Source organism: Convolutriloba macropyga, chromosome 6 (assembly GCF_964194025.1).
Source record: "Convolutriloba macropyga chromosome 6, txConMacr16.3, whole genome shotgun sequence".
Taxonomy (NCBI): Eukaryota; Metazoa; Xenacoelomorpha; order Acoela; family Convolutidae; genus Convolutriloba; species Convolutriloba macropyga.
The window spans coordinates 31,309,237-31,329,482 of record NC_134473.1 but is presented as its reverse complement, the minus strand read 5'-3'; the positions used below and the strand labels follow the sequence as shown (position 1 = coordinate 31,329,482).

At 34.2% G+C, this 20,246-nt stretch overlaps 1 protein-coding gene across 1 annotated transcript in view; it reads left to right on the top strand.

Annotated features, from left to right (window-relative positions):
- The window catches only part of LOC142340927 (ubiquitin-conjugating enzyme E2 K-like), a 295,142-nt gene that overhangs the window by 240,229 nt on the left and 34,667 nt on the right, over nt 1-20,246 (top strand). The window contains exon 2 of the mRNA XM_075391706.1: nt 14,718-14,818. Within this exon, the coding sequence (XP_075247821.1) occupies nt 14,741-14,818 (78 nt within the window). The 5' untranslated portion in view covers nt 14,718-14,740. The remainder of the gene's footprint in view (nt 1-14,717; nt 14,819-20,246) is intronic.

Below are 20,246 nucleotides of genomic sequence, written 5' to 3'. Positions count from 1 at the left end.
AAATTGGTCCGAATACATTAGTAAATTTGCATATTTACAAGTACAATACTAAATGAAATGAGGACTATAACACTTGTTTTGTACTAAACACATTAGTTAACAATTTACAAAAGGGACAGCAAAATGCAAACTCAAAGGACTTCTTGCATTAGATATGTAGATTTTCTTACCCAATCTTTATTTGACTCTAATATGTCTATTGCGCACACAATATCTTCCGATGCAGAAATGAGAAAAAGTTTTGCCAACACAATTTCCAAAAGAATACCCTTATTAAAGTATGAACTCCTCATTACTGTAAAAGTAGAAACTGTGATACAGGTGACATATTAAACTTCAGAGCAGATAATAGCTTAGTATATAATCTGGTCACTAAGGCTAATCACTATGAGAAGCCAACAACAGATACAATCAAAACAACGCTGCTTGCTACGGGAGGTCACGCACTCGGACTAAATTTACGCTGTATAGCAATGCCAAAATTAGCCCGTTGTTTAGACGGAGTAGATTGCAGAGTGATATCTTCTCTAATTGAACAATTATTTAAGAATTCAGGAATAACTATCTATGTATATACAAGCAAAGATGATATTGACAAACTACAAAAAAAAGAAAACAATACGCTAGAACATGAAGAGTTACTCGAGACTGTCGAAAGTGAGGTAATAGAAAAATGCAAGGAAGATGAGAGAGAATTAGCAACTGACTGAGAATTAGCCAAAGAATTATGTAGACACAAAGTTTATGACCAGTTTCCTAAGTTTAGAGATAAACTACAAAGCAACCGAATCATAAGTAAAACCGTTAGTGATTTTGCAATTAAGCAAAATAGAAATACCTTTCAGGTCATAGATTATCTAGAGAAGTTTTTGGATAATTTTGATTTCACACAAAGTGATTTGACTGCCGATGAATTGTTTGAGTTAATAGAAATTATATTTGAGGATAATGATGTCTATTCACATCATAATTATGATATTGGCAGAACTAAACATAAGTTTCAATTACCCCTAAAGGCAAACGCTACCTTTAAAAAGCAATGACCTACAAAAATACCCAGTCATCTCGATATGAATAGTTGGTTTGTCAATCCTGATATCATACTACCTAAGACGGATTATGTAAAACTAGTCATAGATCCTGTTATCATACTAGATAGTTTTATTGTAGGAGGCAGACATAACACTTATCAAGTAGGATTTTTTGGTCTTAAGCCATTACCCAGTTTCTTCAGCAAACTTATGCGTTATGCACTCGGACCTCTTATAAAACGTTAACAAGCCATAACATACATAGACGACACCTTATTGCCAGCCAAATATAAACGAGAATTGCTCACTATAGTAAAAGAGTATCATTCTTTGCTTCGAAAGGCAAATCTTTAAGCAGCCCCTGATAAAACAATGATTTTCTTACGAGAGGTGAGATTTATAGGGCATGTTATAACTAAAGACGGACTATCTTCTATTGCTTCGCGCATAGATGATATTAGAAACATAAAAACGCCAGAATTGAAAACAGAAGTTTTAAGAGTTTTTGGAATGATGGGTTTCTACCACACCTGTTTTTTAAACCTTCACATAGATGCAAAACCTCTATATGATTTAACTAAAGGTACAACACTATTCAAGTGGTTACGAGAACACGAAAATATATCCATGGATCTTAAACAAGGAATCTGTCATGACATTTCTAACGCATTTCTTTCTAATGACTATTTTTGTCGTATACATGCCGATTCATCTAACTTAGGAACAAGTTGTGTTCTTATACAAGATTTCCCTAATAGAAAACGTATGATTTCAGCAAACTCAACAGTATTTGATAAAGCTTAACAAAAAGTGTGCCCTCAACATAGAGATCTATGCGAAGTAATATCTGCATTACAAACATATGAATTTCACGTTATTGGATCCCCATTCCCAATCTATCGCTATTGTGATCACAGACCAGTTCTATTTTTTTGGTCACGACGCGAGCAAATGTCACATCGTTTCTTTAAGTATCAAGTTGTAATAACTAAGTTTCAAAACTTGCAAATTATTTACACGGAAGGCAAAAACTTAGCGTTCCCTGATATTCTTAATTGAAACATCTCCTTAGCAGATGAAAAACTTTATCAGCTAGAACACAAAGTAATACCTAGAGATATAAAGTTTCATATTAACGGCAAAGAAGTTAGCTACTCTGTTTTGCATCGAGACGATAAGGACGCAACAGCTAACGACTGTTATCCAACTATTGCTCAAGTCAAAGGCGAATGAAAGAAACTAATCAATATAAACGATGAAGGTGACTTTAGTGTAGATGATGCACCAGACTACATAGATGAGACCTGTAATGCTATACACAGTTTTTCTGATTGTTTTCGCTACGGCACACAAATAAATCAAATAAAGAAGTTAACCTCAGAACTAACTAGTGAATATGACAATCACTTTTACTCCGAGATTGAAGAAATAGCCGAAATAAGTGATGATCGAGAAGGTTATGATTATTACCAAGATTGGTAAGAATTAGTAGAAGGTAATATTGAGAATTTACTCACTGAACAATTAGAATCTGCTAAAGCCGACTATATTAGACGAACAAAATTTAAGAAATTTTTCGAACCAGAAGCTTTCCGAAACCTCTCAGAAAAGGATGTCCACACAGATACATTAGATTTAATAGCTAAACTTAGAGATTTTTCAAGAAACGCTAATTTTGACACTACTAATATTCTTGAAGAGCAAGGAAACGACTCCATTATAGAAAAAGTTAGAGATTGGTTAAAATTAGGCAAAGCTCCAGAAAAAGACTACACAGTTTAACAACCTTAAGCATTGCAAACTTATTGAAATAATTTCAACTTGTTGTTTCTAGAGTGTCCATATGATTTACTCTGTTATTCTGGACCTTGGGAAGACGGCTCTTTTGACGTTTGGATATATGCACCACTTTCACTATTTATTAAGATATTCGAAATCGCACACACGCATGAGCTTAGTGGTCAGAGAACAGAAAACACAACGTATAATGGAGTCAAGTGACATTTCTATTGGCCTGGTACGTTTAAATGGATTGAAATGTTAAAGTTAGATTGCTTAAGTTGCCAAACTAATAAGTCAGCACGCAAAGAATTAAACGAAGCACCTTTAGAACCATGGGGACAATTAGAAGCTATAACCCTATATACACTTCATATTGATCACAAAGGTCCACTACGACCACTTAGCAAAGGAAATAGATTTTTTCTCGTAATAGTAGATGCTTTCTCTAGATTTATACAAGTATACCCTAGCAAGAATGCCGAAGCTCTCGAAACAGTGAATCAACTAGAGAAATTTATAACCAAATTCGGTATACCGCAACACTTAGTACATGATAACGGCAATAATTTTATTAGTAATGATTTCCTTCATAACACAAACGAAATGGTAATTACACTAAGCCCCCGAATTGCATATTCACCGTGGACTAATGGCAAATTAGAAGTACAAAATAAACATTTGACTAATTACCCAAGACATTTTATTAGTCAAAGTGGATCGCACTGGTCCGAGTACACTAGTAAATTTGCATATTCACACAATACTGCAGTAAACTACAGTACAGGATATACCCCTTATGAAATACTATTCGGAACAAAACCACAAATACCCTAATCACTAAAGTTATGACTACTACAAAATAATCAAAAGAAATGCACATCGGAATATTGTAGTAATCTACCACCACACTCGCTTAGTGAAGAAACGTGTAATAACAAAAATATAGAGAAATTATTACAAAACAGATTATCTCACGAAATGTTAAAGCGAGAGAATACATTTGAAACTATATATTGGAATACCTGCACTAATTGTAGACAGACTACGAATAAAGCACACAAGTATAGAAATAGATTTAAACTCGAAAAGCCTATACCTGAAGGTAGAAAAGTACTATTAGAGAATTACTCTGCAGGACTATTAAAATCCAAAAAATTACAAGAGCTACGCTCAGGACCCCAACAAAAGATTCAGGCTCAGAATTGCTACCAATACGAGTAGACAACACTACACATATTCAAGGCACAAGCTCTTCTAAGTTTCTACCCCCACGCATTTCAACCCCCTACCCTATTTAAAATATGTGTTCACCTAATAGCCCACAGCAAGAAAATTTTTCTACCCCACCTGACAATGCTAGTGAATTTAAGCTGCACGTAATCTTTTTCCCCAAGCAACGCAAAATAGCTCCACATCATCACATTTTAATTCTGCACCTACAGCCTCACCTAATATATCTAATTTACCAGACGCAAACGAAGCCTTAAGCAGACTTCAGCGAAATAGAAAAGCACCGACAATCTTTGGTGAACCTATTCCTTCTGACTTGCTAATTAAACTCAAAAAGAAACAGAGACACAAAATCTCACACTTCATATAATAATTTTATATTAAAAGCGTTATTACGCACAAAAGCAAATAAAAAGTAGATAAAAGCATGCATGTGAAAAGCTCTATTTATAACAAACAAGTAGTTAGTAGTTATTCCAATATCAGCAATTTTTCTACTAGGCCGTTGAGTACTGACTGTTTTAGACCCCCTAGGCTTGAAGAGAAGGAATTCTTGATGATTCCACGTTGTGGCCCACGTTAAACTCCTTAAAGAACTAAACACAAACCTATTCTCTATACCATAAATATATATTTTTTTTCTTGTCCCCCGATCACTCCTTCCCCTTTCTCCAAGTGTATTACAGCTTCATATTATTTTTTTGTACTTTTTGTCTAAAAACACAAATTTCTCCATTAGCCCGGACTAAGGCCTCTAGATTACAAAAAACTAGAAGTCAATAAACAGTACTCACATTTCTCCCGAAGAAGAACTCATAAACATCCACTGTACTGCTTAGGACAGTGCAAGTCTCTCGCCTGTCCCACGGAATAAGCATTGTTCTGGCCCTACAAATGCCTAATACTTCTTCATGGCCCAAGATGATGTTAAGATGCTTATAAGCAGTAAACAGGTAAAAAAGACAATCAGAAGCTTCTAAACGCCCGATATTCTTGTTTATATAATTTTTTATAATTGCACTGACGTACTTTTAGCCTGAAGTCATTTACAGGAACAAGAACTATGCCCTGCTGTTCAAGAAAAAATTCGGCTTCACATAATAGGTTTTGAAACTCTTCAACCGGCTCTAGAAAGTTCATATCCCAGAAAGACATATAAGAGGAGGAGAAGAATATAATTGGAAACCGAAGAGAAAGTTAAGTATGTAAAATTAGAAGATAAAAGTTAAATGAGAAATAGACTGAAACTAAGTGTTGAGGAAGAAATAGAGTTTAAAAATTACTAGGCAGGAGGTCAACTGTATTGTGAGAACATTAAAGGCAAAAAGCAAATAGCCCACTCAACACAATTCTTACACAAAATACACGCTTAATCAACATTGCAAGCTGTTACACACACATATAACTTCTATACATGTTTAACCCTTATACATTTTCAATATTTATGCATACCTTTTTTGGAAAACTGACGCTGAAAACACATGTTACCCAATGCAACACTAAGTACAAGTTATTCTCCATGAACAAATACCTTATCTAAGTTAAATACCTTTACAAATAGAGCTAAATTTACTAGCTTAAGGACCCAAGCAATGTTTAAAACAAACATCAGAACACTTATGAACAAATAACTAACCGCAAATTTAAATTCCCCACGTGAGAATTATGTCACCTAAGCGCAAACCCTACACAACTGTCAGAAAGAGCTATTCCTTGTTGAGTTTATCCGCTCAACAACTCAGACCACATAATTGCTCAAATGCAAGCTTATTCTAATAGTTCACAAAAGTTTACAACAGACAAATTAGAAAAACCGTTATAGAAATCCCAAAAAAGTTCAAGTCTATGAATTTGATTCTATTCGCGCTTTTTGTTAACAATTCCAATTTTGTTCAAATTTTCAGATTCCGAAAGTAAAATTTGTGACTAGTAGATATACCCTGAAAAACAAACTGACCTTTAAGAAGACAGACAATTAGCAAAAGTTTTAAAGAAAAATTGAACCATTTCTATATCGTAACCTTCCAATCTTTAAAGTGTTCCCCTTTAGAAGTTATACGCGATAGATAAGTGAAAATTCGTCGTATGACTTACACGATAAAAGTTACTAATGTGCTCAGAGTAAAGTTTTCATTTTTGTCCAAAAAAATTGTCACAATTTCATAACAATGACTTGAGAAATGGTGAAATTATCATTTTTGCTTAGAAAAACCGGGATAAAATGAATTAAACTGAATACAAATTGTTTTCCGCTGTCTCATACACTTAACAGTTGCGCATACAATGTTTAGTTAAGCAATTAGTAAACCTGATGTCTAAGCATTAGAACAACAACAATTTTTGATTTTCCCCATGTATTAAGATACGGTATAGAATGAGATATCTGGGCCCATAAATATACTAAAGAGTATGATAAATATCTTTGGTTAAAATAACGTCTGTACACAACAGCTATTGCACTGCCAAGTTTGCTGAAATATGAAACTCCTGTCACAAACTACTGGCCTATTCAATTTTTCTCCCATGTATTAAGATTGGCTATAGACAAAAAAAGTAGCCCTGAAAAGATGTCAGAGTTTTTGCAAAATCTTTCAATACCAAACAAAACTTTGATGCACAATCTACCTTCACCCCAAAAATCATCAACTCTGCTATCTTAGTTGTGGAGAAATTCAACTTTCACAATTCGCCCATGTATTAAGATTGGTTATAGGCTAAATACGTAACTTCATGAAATAAACGACAATATAAGATATAATCAATTTAATATTATGCCGCTTATTGACCTAGCTACTGTTGACAGACAACACCTGATTTTCATTTTGTAGAAATGCTCGAAAAACACAAAATTTTTGCTCAAATTATATTAAGAAACGCAATTTTGATGACAGAAATAGAGAATTTAGCGCCACATCTTAGCCATATCACTAGTTTAGGACCACGCTATACGGCTTTAGCCTATGAGAGTTTTTAGCCAATCAGATTTGAGCACACAGATTTTGGTAATTTAACCCTTAGAACCACTATTTAAGAGCCTTGCCCAAATTCAAAATCACTTTTCTCAGTTACTTTCTGAAATCAATTACTTCTATCGCTCTCAAATTCAGCTCCAACTTAACCATCTCTATCTCTCTCTCTCTCTCTCTCTCTCTCTCTCTCTAGTTCTTTTTCTCTTTCTCTCTCCATCCCAAATTCCATCTTTCGCATTTTGTCCCTTTCTAATAATGACTTAGAAAACTAAGAAAAGTTTTCAAACATTCCAAATTGTGACCACCAGCTAACGCTTGTCACAACACATCTCCACAACACATATACCAGGTGTCCTAGTTCACTAATAATTCTAAATCTTTACTTCTCGGATATCAACTACAGAAAGAGAGTAAAACTCTTCAGGTTGAATATAGTACAAAACTGAAACTACTAGTATATTGAATTGAAAACAACACTAATCACACTAAACACCTCAACCAGTTGTCAAATTTCTGACGAAATAAGAATTGTAGTGTTCTATGCTACTACATCTAACGAAGACTCTATTGCGGTCTTCTGGGGAAAGTATAACCCTCAACAACTTAGCAGTTTATTAATCCAAATTCATTCTTCAAGTTGAGTTGACATAGATATTTCGAACGTCCCACCACCCGATCAATGAATATTCCGCTACACGATTTTTGGATTATAGCTTCAAGAACAACTTTCTCTACTTCTTACAGACTTTGTAACATCCCGCATAAAATCCTGGAATATAATAACAAGTCAGCCACAATTGATCGATCGTACATTTCAAATAAAGAAAACATTGTTATTTTCTTTGTTGAAGAGCAGTTTGTTAACTTATGAATAATTGTTTGTTGGGTCCCTAATAATACCAAAAATATTGAAAAATTTCTTTTTCAGTTGAACAATAGAGAGGAAATAAACCTCGATATCCTTGAACCTGCCTTTACTGTAGACCTTTAATATATGTTACCACTTTCCCTTCAAAAACTCAAGTTCCTACTCTTGCATACGACCCGTTATCTTATATTAGAACTTTCCTCCTACAGAAAGTATTGAAATTCGGAAATAAAACTGTAACACTTGACAAGTGTTTTGTTTCTAATCAACAGAAAATAGTTGCATTCTTTGTTACATCAGACAATAACGTAATGTTTGTCATATTTTGGGTACCCTATAATCCCACTCACGTTTACGAGTTAAAGTATTAGATCACTTTCAATGACTATATTAACTTGAATTTGTTAGACTCACCTTAAATTGTCTTTGTTTATTAAAGGGAGTACGGAGAAAGCAAAAAGTCACCAGCAATAGACGAAGTAATAAACGTAAGTTACAAAATATTTCTTTTCATGTTACTTTGTTTACCTATATTCTCACATGTTGCAACTGATATTGAATCTGAAATAGCTCATCGTATTGCCAAATTAGAAATGCTCTTTGAATATAACGATTCTCACCCACACTTCATAGAAAGTGTCATAAATAGAAATAATTGTTTACCTGAAGAAATTCCGTACCTTAAATTACCAGAGCCTCCTGAAAAGCTATCAATTTTGGAAATATGGTCGAAAATCATCCCTCATTCACCGCTATCACTGAATATAGACGAGATCTTTAAAGAAAAGTATACTGATAAGAAACCTCTCCCTTCAAAATAGAATATTTTATAACCTACATTGGAAACCAAATTCGTTCTGCTCAGTTTCTTAAACTTATTGCTATAATATCTCTTGTCCTTCTCTGTTTTATAACTGCTTGTTACGCAAACTATTTGATTTTTGTTATATTTTTTGCATTATTACTCTTAACGTCTCTCACTAACGCCAGACCAATTGAAAAGATGAGTATTTTTGAAAATACAGCTCCTAACCTTCATATTAACCACTTTGACTGCTCAAATCAGATGTATTCTCTCAACAAAGTACCACCTTGCGAAATTTGCCTTGATAAAATTAGCAATAATCAAGCACGAGTCACTCTCTACAAAAAAAATTATCAAGTTAAGTTAGAAGCAACTATGTGTAAAGCAACCCAACAGCAATTACGTTGGTTTTGCGTTTCTATTGACTCAAGCGGCAAAGATGCCAGACATAATACTATTACTAATTCAGTTAAGCTTGATGCTCAGAAATGCAAACTTGCAAAGAAAAGAAGAAAGAAAAAGCTTTCCCCTTCTTCCAGTTCAGTAGAATTCGATTTTGACAAATCTTTGTTCTCAAACTTTATCTCAAGCGATGTTGGAACTGGAAACAATGAATGTAAATTCCGAGGTTGGATTACACACTACACTTATGAAACATATTTGCAAAATGTTAGCCTGAATGTAAACCTTAGAGATGGCACAGTTAAAAACTGGCAAAATATTTTGTCTACCTTGTCCTTTGTCAGCCGGAGGCTGCGATTCTACATCTACTGATCCATTTGCATACACTTGGGATTTGAACGCAATAATTGTCTCTTCACTACGATTCGCACTTTTGACTCTCAAATGATTAAAGCTAATGACAAATACTATATAGTGAAGGATCCCAAACTTAGCTCAGGTCAGTCAGATTTTGATTTACAAAGCTTTATGTTCCAAGTTTATAATAGACCACAGTCTTTATGTAGTAATCCACAAATAGTATACTTTACGCCATATGATTCTCTATATATTAGTTTTCGTGACGGTTTTGGTATGAACACTGGAAAACCCGTTCACCAATTTAAATCTGATACCGGTGCTATCACGCTTAAAAAATAAAATTATTCCAGTGACAACAAAACAATTGATACTAAGCATCTTCAAATTTATGAAAAAATTGATTTTGAAGCCCATCTTGGATCAAAAATTGATTATTTGCACTTTAATAATCTTCGGCAACTTCAAATTTCTACTCTAGAGCTATTAAGAAATGACTGTGAATTAGAACGCTCAACTATTCTCAACACTTTAATGATTTCTCATGAAAATCCACGTTTAGCTGGATATAGCGTAACAAGAAACAGATCTATGTTAATCAAAATAAACGGCAATGTTGACTGGCTATATAATTCTCCTGAATTATATAAGTGCCATAACCGAATACCAATTCTCTATGAAGATGAAATACATTTCGTTGATCCGATTTCTAGACAAACCTTCACTGAAGCCGAAGAACAATTGTGCTCTGATGAACATTCAAACTTATTTCAACTAGATGTTGATGATGAAAATTCAAGGGTTGAACTAACCCCATAAACAACAAAAGTAATAGGACTTGCACTCTTTAAACCACACATAATCATTTAGCAAATTGCGAGTATAATTACTGCAAGCATTCAGGCTTCTATCTACACATATAAAGAAATGATGGCTTTCCGGAATTCAATAAATTTCAAATCCAATATGAGAGGAGTTCTCAAGCATTTTACTAAATCGTTTTTAGGTAACAGAGAATCATTTTCAAATATTTCAGGAACAAATTACTATAATTCTAGAACAAATTATCTAGATTCATTTATTTCACCGGACTTATTTAATAATCAGTTTGTTGAAACCTTTGGCAAAAATACAATATATATTTGAGCGATGCCGAATATTCTTTGCCGCTTTTTTATTCAATAAGCTACGTATCGACATAGTCCTATGCTTAATTCGAGCAATGCAAATTAACAAAACTACAGATGCATCTATTCCATTTGGTAAAGCACTCTTTGCTGTCACACTTTATTTAATGTCAGTCCCAATTCTGACTTCAATCTATCAAGCAACTAATTCAGAGAATAATAAAACTGATGAAAAAAGAAAACGGACAATGCAAGTTCCAAAATTTGAAAATACAACCCGTTGCGAATTTAGGAACCCGTTGAAAAATTGACATTTTTGCAGCTATCAAACTAAGGTTTTCTTCTTAAAACTTGTTAAAATGCTATAGGAACCTATAAACTGATAATGTGAGTTTTTCACTTTGTAAATTTTTTATAGAAATTTTTTTTTGAAAAATTGTAAAACGTTAGTCACATTGCAAACTTTTTTAAGGCAGTACATGTATTCTGCATTTAACATTTCAGTGTTAGTTCTCTCCTCTTGTACTTGTCCCTCGTATTCAGTTGCGGCCTACGTCTACTAATGGGTAGAGCTTCTAGGGTCATTAGTTTTTTTTCGGTATCCCGGCACTGATATATTATCTTATAATTAAAGGCTGTTAGATCCCCAGAGCTTTCCACACTATGTTGCCCCGACTGTGAATCAGTTTTTTGAATCTCCAAAATTCTTGTTGTCAAATGTGGACGCGGTGAACAGTGTCTTCTACAACATTTTTCTAATGTTGGATTGTTGCACAGCTACGGAAATTCAAGACAACTCCCGCATTGACTGGTTTCTTGTAGCACTCACAAAAAAATTCTTTACAGCTAATTACATTGATGTTCATGTCACAAAAGGCTAAATTATTGATTTTCGTCAGGCCTTTCAATTATGAATTCCGTTTCATATAAGAAAGTTTATTTTTCTGAGAAAAATTTCCGGTTCACCACTTACCGTACAAATTATATCGTCTGCAAATATTTCGAATAGTTGTCTTTAAGTTTCCTGATCAGTATCTAGTTTGTTTTTTGGCAATTAGAGTATCAACTTTTTGGCAATTAGAGCAATACCACACCATGTCCGACATTTTAGCGTAAATTTGATCGTGAAAATTTTGGCATTTTGCTAGGAACCACTTCGCAATTTTTCACATTTAGACTCTTTTTCCTCTATAGCTAACTCTACGGTTGCATTCGGGGCAGGCCTCCAGGTCATTTTAGGGTTTTTTGATGATCTCTTTTGTTGACTTGATCTGATCTTCAAATGATTTCATCCCAATTTTTGCTAAGCCATCCACTTGACAAAACCATCTGTCATTGCAGTTAAACAGATTTGTCACAGCTAGCTTCAAGAGTATTTTCAAATCGATCTTGACATCACTGGGGCGTGGTCACTAGAGTACAGGCTCCTCAAGCTCATGTCAATTATTTTTATTATTATTATTATGGCATCCACAAACGTGAGGGACTGATCCCGCAAAACTTATATAATTAGATGAGACATACTAGTTTAAGTTTGTTAAGTTTATTTCGTTTGAGGACCGACATTTTTCGCAGAGACAGATAAATGTTATGGAAGACGAACTGTCGATGCTGAAAAAAATATTGAAGTACTTCCACATCAAGTTTAAGATTCGATTTTTGAGTCCGACTGGTTGAAAGAATTTAACATTTGAATCAATGATATTTGCTCTATATGTGGTTTGATAGCAAAATTTTGACCGCTGAAAGTTTTTTTTGATTTCAGGTAACACAAACCGAAAACTTGACCGTCTTTGCACAATATTAATGTGCTCGCTGATGTTGAACGCATAATAATTGTTCACGAATTTCGATAGCAAGAGAAGATCTGTTAGCGCGATGTAATAGTTGAGAGGTAATAAGTTCAGGGATCTCAGTCGTTCGCAATAATTAAGGTTGGGTAGGATCCATTTCGAAATCTTTTCTTGAGATTTTTCAAAGAGTCGCATGTCAGATTTTGAAGGCATATAACAGTTAGATCCATAGATTAAGATTGGAATAAGCGTACTATTATAAAGATTTAATTTTGCAGTAGCCGTCAGGAGATATGATGTGTTTCTTTTAATTTGGTGGAAGAGTTTTTTGGCTTTTTCAGTCCGCAATTCTACATGTTACTTTAAAGTGAGGCTGTCATTCATAGTGATACCAAGGTCCTCCACAGTTCTCAATTGTTCCAGCAACCATTGACCCAAAACAGGACTTAATCTCGACGTGATATTGAAATTTATTTACTGACATTTTGATAAATTGAATTTGATGTTATTTTCGTAACTCCAACGCAATATTGAATCTAGATCTTGTTTGATTCCGTGTGCGTTTCCAAGATTTTCATTATATAATAATTTGAGATCGTCAGTAAAAAGAAAGACTTTTGAGTTGAAAACAGTTTCAGTTAAGTCATTAATGAAAATAAGAAAAAGTAGGGACCCAAGTATTGAGCCCTGAGGTACACCCGAGGTGACCAGCGAATTCTTCGATTTTAGATTTCCAGTTTTCACGTATTGCAGTCTGTCGCTCAGGTAACTCTTTAAAATCTCAAACAGCTTGCCACCTATTCCAATGCAATTGAAATTACGTAAGAGTATTCCATGATCAATTTGGTCGAAAGCTTTGGAAAAGTCAAAGAGAAGTGAGCTATTTTCTCGATTGTTCTCAGAACAGAATTTGTATGTATATCTTATCTAAGTAGGTTATCATTTGAAGAATAACTGATCTTCTTTCACCTAAACCGTACTGTGAGTCAGTTATGAGTCCTTTGAAAAAATTGACAATTGAGCCATACAACAATCTTTTTAGAACTTTCGAGACAATGCATAATAGTGTTACAGGACGATAATTTACCACATCTGCTTTCGATCCTTTTTTCTTGAAAATTGGGCTAACTTCTCCTATTTTCCATGCACTAGGATAGGTTCCAAGGCGCCTAAAATCTCTGAACAACGCAAAGATGGATTTCGTAAGTTCTTTTGCGCAGTTCCTGAGGAGAACTGCAGGCAAGTTATCAGGCCCACATGACTTTGATACATCTAATGACCCAAGAATTTCAACTATTGGTTCTTCCGTCACAGTAAAGTTGTTCAAAATTCTATTTTCATTCAAACTGTTTTTGAAGACCGATGACCCGATGAAAACTGAACAGAAGTATTTATTAAAGAGAGAGGCTTTTTCAGCATCACAGTTTGCTACGTCTTTGTTCCATTTAACCTGTGGCGGAACGGACGGTCCTTTTCGTAAGCTTTTAAAATACTTGTACATGGCTTGAGAATTTCGTGAGTTGAAAAGCTTTGATTCGTAATTTTTCTGGTCTTGGTCTACGGCTTCTGCTAGACTAGACCAGAAAAACAGGGACGTTTGTATATAGGCTCTTCATTTCCAAAGAAACAATGCTCTCATCAGGCCCCATTTTGACGGATTCTAGTTTTCTCTGTGCATCGAGCGTTGAGCACTCAATGTTAGCACCCGGTACTTTATCAAAGAGTGGCGTGAGGAATTTATTCAAGTTGTAATAACTACTCGTTATAGACAACACTGGGCGTAAAAGAATTAGGTTCTTCTGCACTTTTGCTAGGCCAGAAAGTCTGTGCATAATGTCGGGTTGTGCTCCTGTTATTCGAATAAAGTTGCACCCTTGCCGACATCTGGTCACCATGTCCATTTCCGCAGGGCAGTTTAATAATTCCAAAAATTGGATTCAGGAAACTTTGTACAGTTTTAATACGATATTGTCAATCCAAGGACGCTTTTAAACTTTTCAAATGCAAATAAAATTTGGTTCGTGGATGTGAGATAGGCAGAAAGCGGAGCATTTTCTATCAGTTTCCTAAAATATCGTCTGGAAATCAACGCACTGTAGCGGAAACTTCGAAGGGAACAACAAGTCTTAAAGTGTCTCGTACTCGAGGTCTTTTTTGATTTTTGTGTTCGCTAATGTGGCAAGATCATAATTTTCTGTTTTAAAACATGTTTATAGATTGTAAAATGCGAACTGTTTTAAATCATTCTTTTCGATGCTCTTTACACAAATGTTGGTCGCTTTGGTATTAAAATGATTAAGTTATTTGTTCATTTGTCCACATATGGATAAACAGTTTAATTTTAATGTTTTTCAGACTAATTTTGTTAATACACATATGGCAACATCATCAATTGCACCCCAAAGGGTCAAGCGGGAGTTTAAAGAAGTGACCAATCCAACAGATGAAAAAGATGTAAGTAAGCGCTTTAGTTTTTTTTACTTATCAATAACTTGCTCATTTGATTGGTTCAAATAAGTGTTCAAGTCAAAATAAAGGGTTGATGTAATATTTATGATCAAAATCGACCAGCCGTGGTTCTGTAAACCTCATGGTGGTCGTTTTGTCAACATCAGTTCGCCGTAGTTATATCAATATGGTTAACTGTTTGCGTGAAGAAAGTGTTTAATTGCTCTGCAACGAAATTTGAAGTAATTGTTTTAAAAGTGTCGAAGAGGAATGTTGGTTTTCTTTTTTTTAACGGAGGTACTGATCGCTCAAACGGTATTTCGACCTAAAAGCCAAAGAGTAAAATTGCCAAAGAGTAAATCAACGACTTCCCTGAAAAAATGAAAAAAAGAGGACGTTTTACAGTTTGCAGATGACACATGCATTATTTGTCATTCCAAATCCGATGAAAATCTCTTATGCGAAATTAACAGTGTATTTGAAAGTACTGACAGTTATATGAGGCAAAATATGCTAACTTTAAACAGAGATAAAACAGAAATTGTGGTTTTTTCAAAAAATGGTGAATCAAAAATTGAACAATTTCATTATAATGGAACTTTCATAGAGCCAAAAACAAGTTGTTTGTTATTTAGGTATAATGATTGATAACAATCTAAATTTTCACATTCAGCTGAACAAAACATTAACAAAAATGGCAAATGCTATTAGGTCAATTTACTTAGTAAGACATTTTCTACCACTAAAAGCAAGAATCGTTCTTTTTAAATCACTTGTTTTGTCCCATCTCAATTTCAGTGCAATTTTTTTTCAATCGTTGTCGGTTATGTCACTTCAAAGAGTTAATAAACAAATAAATTGGGGAATAAAGGTTTGCCACCTGCGCAAAAAGTTTGACAGCGCAAGAGATCTATTGCTGAAAGACAAAATTTTACCAGCAGAGCTTTTCATTAAAAAAGTTTGTCTTCTTAAATTTTTTGACCTCCTCTCACAATATAAACAGAGTAGTCGAGAAACCAAAAACTCCTCTTTCAGGATTCTTGAAAAGTACGAATTGACCAAAAACTGCAGAACTGTCCAGTTTTTTCCAAAGAATAAGTGCCAATCCAAATGGAGTGACAGGTCACTGATCAGAAATTTTACTAGGAAATGGAATAATTTGCCAATTGAAATCCGAAAAGAGAAAACTAAAAACAAATTTAAGGAAAAACTAAGCAGCGAAATGGTCAAACTGCATGAACGTGTTCCAATAGATAGACAAGTAAGAGGCTTTAGGAAATTGTTCTACTGAAGTATAAAGACCAAACTATTCATATATTTACGAGGCGATTTTGAAAATGTAAATATTTAACCAAACGTTCTTGTTGTGGTTATAACTTTAAATTTACATTTTTGAAGATTAAAAAAAAAGAGTGCGAAAACGGTGTTTGAACAAAAATTTGCTTTCTCGCTAGTGGTTTTTTGTTCACATGCGGCAATTTTACATTGATTTTTCAGTTTTTGTTAAATTTTTTCATATGTTTTTTTAAAAATGTTTTTCGCAATTCACTCGTCTGTTCTATGTCTAGTTTTTGTTAAGTCTATGAAAATACTGAATTGTACGTCAGGTCTTGTTCTGCTATGTTTTTTTTTTAAATTCGCTTTACCTTTTGATCACGTTTTTCGTTTCACATAAGTCACGATTTTCACGTTTGACTTCTTACTTCACTCACGGTTTAAACTGAATGGATTATACATTCTTTGCCATGCATTGAATTACGCAATATGGTAAATACGGTTAAAGTCAAAAGAGCAAAATCAAAAGAGACGGGATAAACCGATAAAGCCCGGTCATTAAGTCCTTGAGAATTCGGATCTCAAAGTTCATTGGATTGTTTGCTAGCTGTTATCGGTATTAAGGTTATTAACTTTTAGTTTAGAAGCTGACTTATGTATAGTTTTAGAATCTAACTGAAATTACACGCCAAATTAGAACACTTTTTTGCGCAGAAAAAAATTCAGTCAATTTGTCTTTTTTTCTTTCTGTTTCAATCCCGATGTGCATCAAGCGCGTCAACGGCGGCTGTTATCCGGCAATCTGCCGACTTTGTTTTCGTTTATAAAACGACATGCTCAAAAGCGAAATCAATTTTAATATTGGCAGCAATAACAAGGATGATTAGAATCATGCATCAAAGCTTGAATTAAACTATCATATAAAAATTATGATATATACGCTATCATAACAAATACTATCATTAGTTAGTTGCTCTCAAACAAAGTTTGTAGCATTTATATTAATCCTATGGTCTTTTTTGCGGTTTTTTGCTTGACGGATTTTTCATCTGACCCCTTTTACGTTTTGTCCTTAAAAACGGGATACACAGGTGGCTCCCAGAGAGCGGTTAGTTCTCTTAGATGCTTTCAGCTCACAAGTCTCCAAGTATGCGACTCAGAGAAACCGTTTTGGAGACGTAATCTCATGGTGTGAGGTTTTCTATGTTTTTATGCAAAATTGCTTTGGTTTTATGCAAAGTTTTATTGCAAATTTTTTTTTGTGCAAAATTTCTGCTTGACCGTTTTGACTTTTTGATTGACTTGTGGCTTTTCCGTTATGCCTGATCTTATTTCCAATCTCATTCATCTCAAGCGTCAGTTGAATTCAAATAGTGGCAGTTCTGTACAAAAAGTTAAATGAAAAATGTGCCAAAACTGGTCTAATTTTGTTACTTTAATTTTTATTTGGTGGTTATAGTGGTTTATAATTAGCTCTAATAACGTCCTTTGAGACCCCCCACCTTAGTGAACTTTGATACTCTGACTGAATCAGGCTATAATAGATTCGACCTCTTATTAGTCGTTCAAGAGCGATTCTTCGGACGTTAGTGGGTTATGTCTGAAAACTGCCCTCGGTTCAATGACGAGTACCTTTATACCCTTGATTTCATTAATGATAGGAGGCCTGTTGTGACCCCCTCATAAAAATATTTTTAAATTAGATCTTTTCTCTTTTCCTTTCTCAGTTATATGAAATTGTATCGGGCAATTTTTTAATTCAGCAGCATTAGATTAGCCGAAGCTGAATTTCTGATCTGGATAACAATAGCCGGAAAATTGTTTTTATTTTCAACTACACGTGTCCTGATAGTTGGTCTTAAAGTGCCTCCAGTTCAAATACTGCTTTCATTGCTTTTCATCCTCTAGTTTTAGGAGATATTTTAGTAGCTATAGTTTTGGGAGCTGTAAGACATGAGATTAAGTTTGATTTGTTCTAGTTAACAAAAATTAGCAAATTTTGCCGGTTTTAAAAAAAATCACATGTTTCTTTGACTTTATGCTTCTCGCTGTAATTTTTCTTGATCAATGCTTTCTTTAGATCTATTATGTTAGTGTTGCTAACATGAAGTGATACTTGAGAGGTAGACATGTTCTTAAGATGCAGTTAACAATTTTCCGAATAATGCTTGAGAAGATGCATATTGGCATCTTGTAGAGTTTTTAGACATTTTTGATTTTGTCCTTCGTCATTTCCTTTCCCTTGGTGTTTCCTTCCCTCGATTTTTTTAAACCAATCTTGTGAGATTTTCTGTTAATTGATTTTTTTCTGATACATTTCAAGTTCCTCTTCCATCAGTGTTTAGGTTTGAAACCTAAAATAGTTTTTATCAAATGCTATCTTAGTTTTTGTCAGTTACTTTTCTCATGTTATTTTTCCTGTTATCGTTTTAATATTTTAATTTTAAATGTATGGGCTGTGAATCAGGTCAAAAGGAATGGTTAATTTTCTACTTCGAGTCGTTTTCTGAACTCTTCCGGCTCTGTTTTTTTAAAATCTGTTCACACATTTTCCCGATTCTTGGAGTCAAATTGGAGTGTTGTTTCTATCACGCTAAAACAGAGTTGAGCGAAATGGTTTTGCGGCGTGAATTTGGTTTTTGAGAGCTATTTTTTGCGGCAGTTTGACTCTTTATAACTGTTTTTTGTTTTCAATTTTTTTATCTGAATTTTTCAGCAAATGATTTTGAAGGTTTTTTCTGTCATTTCAGGGTCTAGTTTTTTGATTTTCTCAATGAAAACGCATGAATTTTTCAGGACTTGTTCTGCTGGTTTTTTTTTACTTCGTCGAATAATTCTTCGCTCATTCTGCTAAAAATGCTTTTAAACAGAATTGGCTCTGCAAAGTAATCTAAATTGAACGGAGTCAAGAATAGAAACGAGATATACCCATAAAGCCCAATTTTAGATGCTATTACTTGAACTTTGTTCGTATCAGTCTTAGTTACCATCTCTAATGCTTAGTTGTATTGATGCTAGCCCCTTAAGACACAGTAGTATGTACAACTACGAAATGATATCAATGTAGTTCGCACTTTAAAAATGTTTTTGTTCAGAAATCAGTAAACACCTTCTTGCTTATTTTTTCTTGGCCACCTCCAGTACTCAAGAATGTTAGTACATATCTATTTCTCAAGAGATTCAGCCAATCACGTCCATACACGCATGTATATGTCTTTGGTTCTCTACACATTGATTGTGAATGCTGTTTTGGTTATACTCAGATAGTTGTTTGTCTAGTTTCCGCCATTTTTTTTCTCCGTTTTTCTTCGATCTTTCTCAGTAGACGGGAATCCCTAGGTGTAATATTTTTGCTATAGTTGTTACTCGATGATAACAGATCGGGTTCTACCCTATCATAAATCTGGTTTTTGTTTTGAGATGAAGACAAGCATCGCTATCTATTCTTTTTTTAATCTTCAAAAATGTAAATTTAAAGTTATAACCACAACAAAAACGTTTGGTTAAATATTTACATTTTCAAAATCGCCTCGTAAATATATGAATAGTTTGGTATTTATACTTCAGTAGAACAAATTTCTAAAGCCTCTTACTTGTCTATCTATTGGAACACGTTCATGCAGTTTGACCATTTCGCTGCTTAGTTTTTCCTTAAATTTATTTTTAGTTTTCTCTTTTCGGATTTCAATTGGCAAATTATTCCACTTCCTAGAAAAATTTCTAATCACTGATCTGTCACTCCATTTGGAGTTATTCATATCATGGCTGCCTTCTGGATCAATTTTGAGTCTTGTAACAGCTCCCCCACACATTTTAGGATAGACAGTCTTCTCGATCGTAGTTGTCATCGTTTTCAATTCGGCCATAGACTAAGAAAATCTTACATTCTTTACTGATAGGAAGCTGCATTTAATTGTTGCGTTTTTTGCAGTCAGACTCGCCGTTTGACCTGGGACTTCGGTTTTCGACAATAATCTAGCTCAATTGGCTCAAATTTTACTGCCTCTTTAGATAAATAATTGAGTTATGAACATCAAAGTGGTTGGAAATTTGTGGTATATTTGGCATATATGTGGTATATTTCTTGCGCAGCTCGTTTTGTTTCATCTTGAGATTCCACAAGTTTAATACGGTCTTCTCTGCAATACGACAAAGTTTG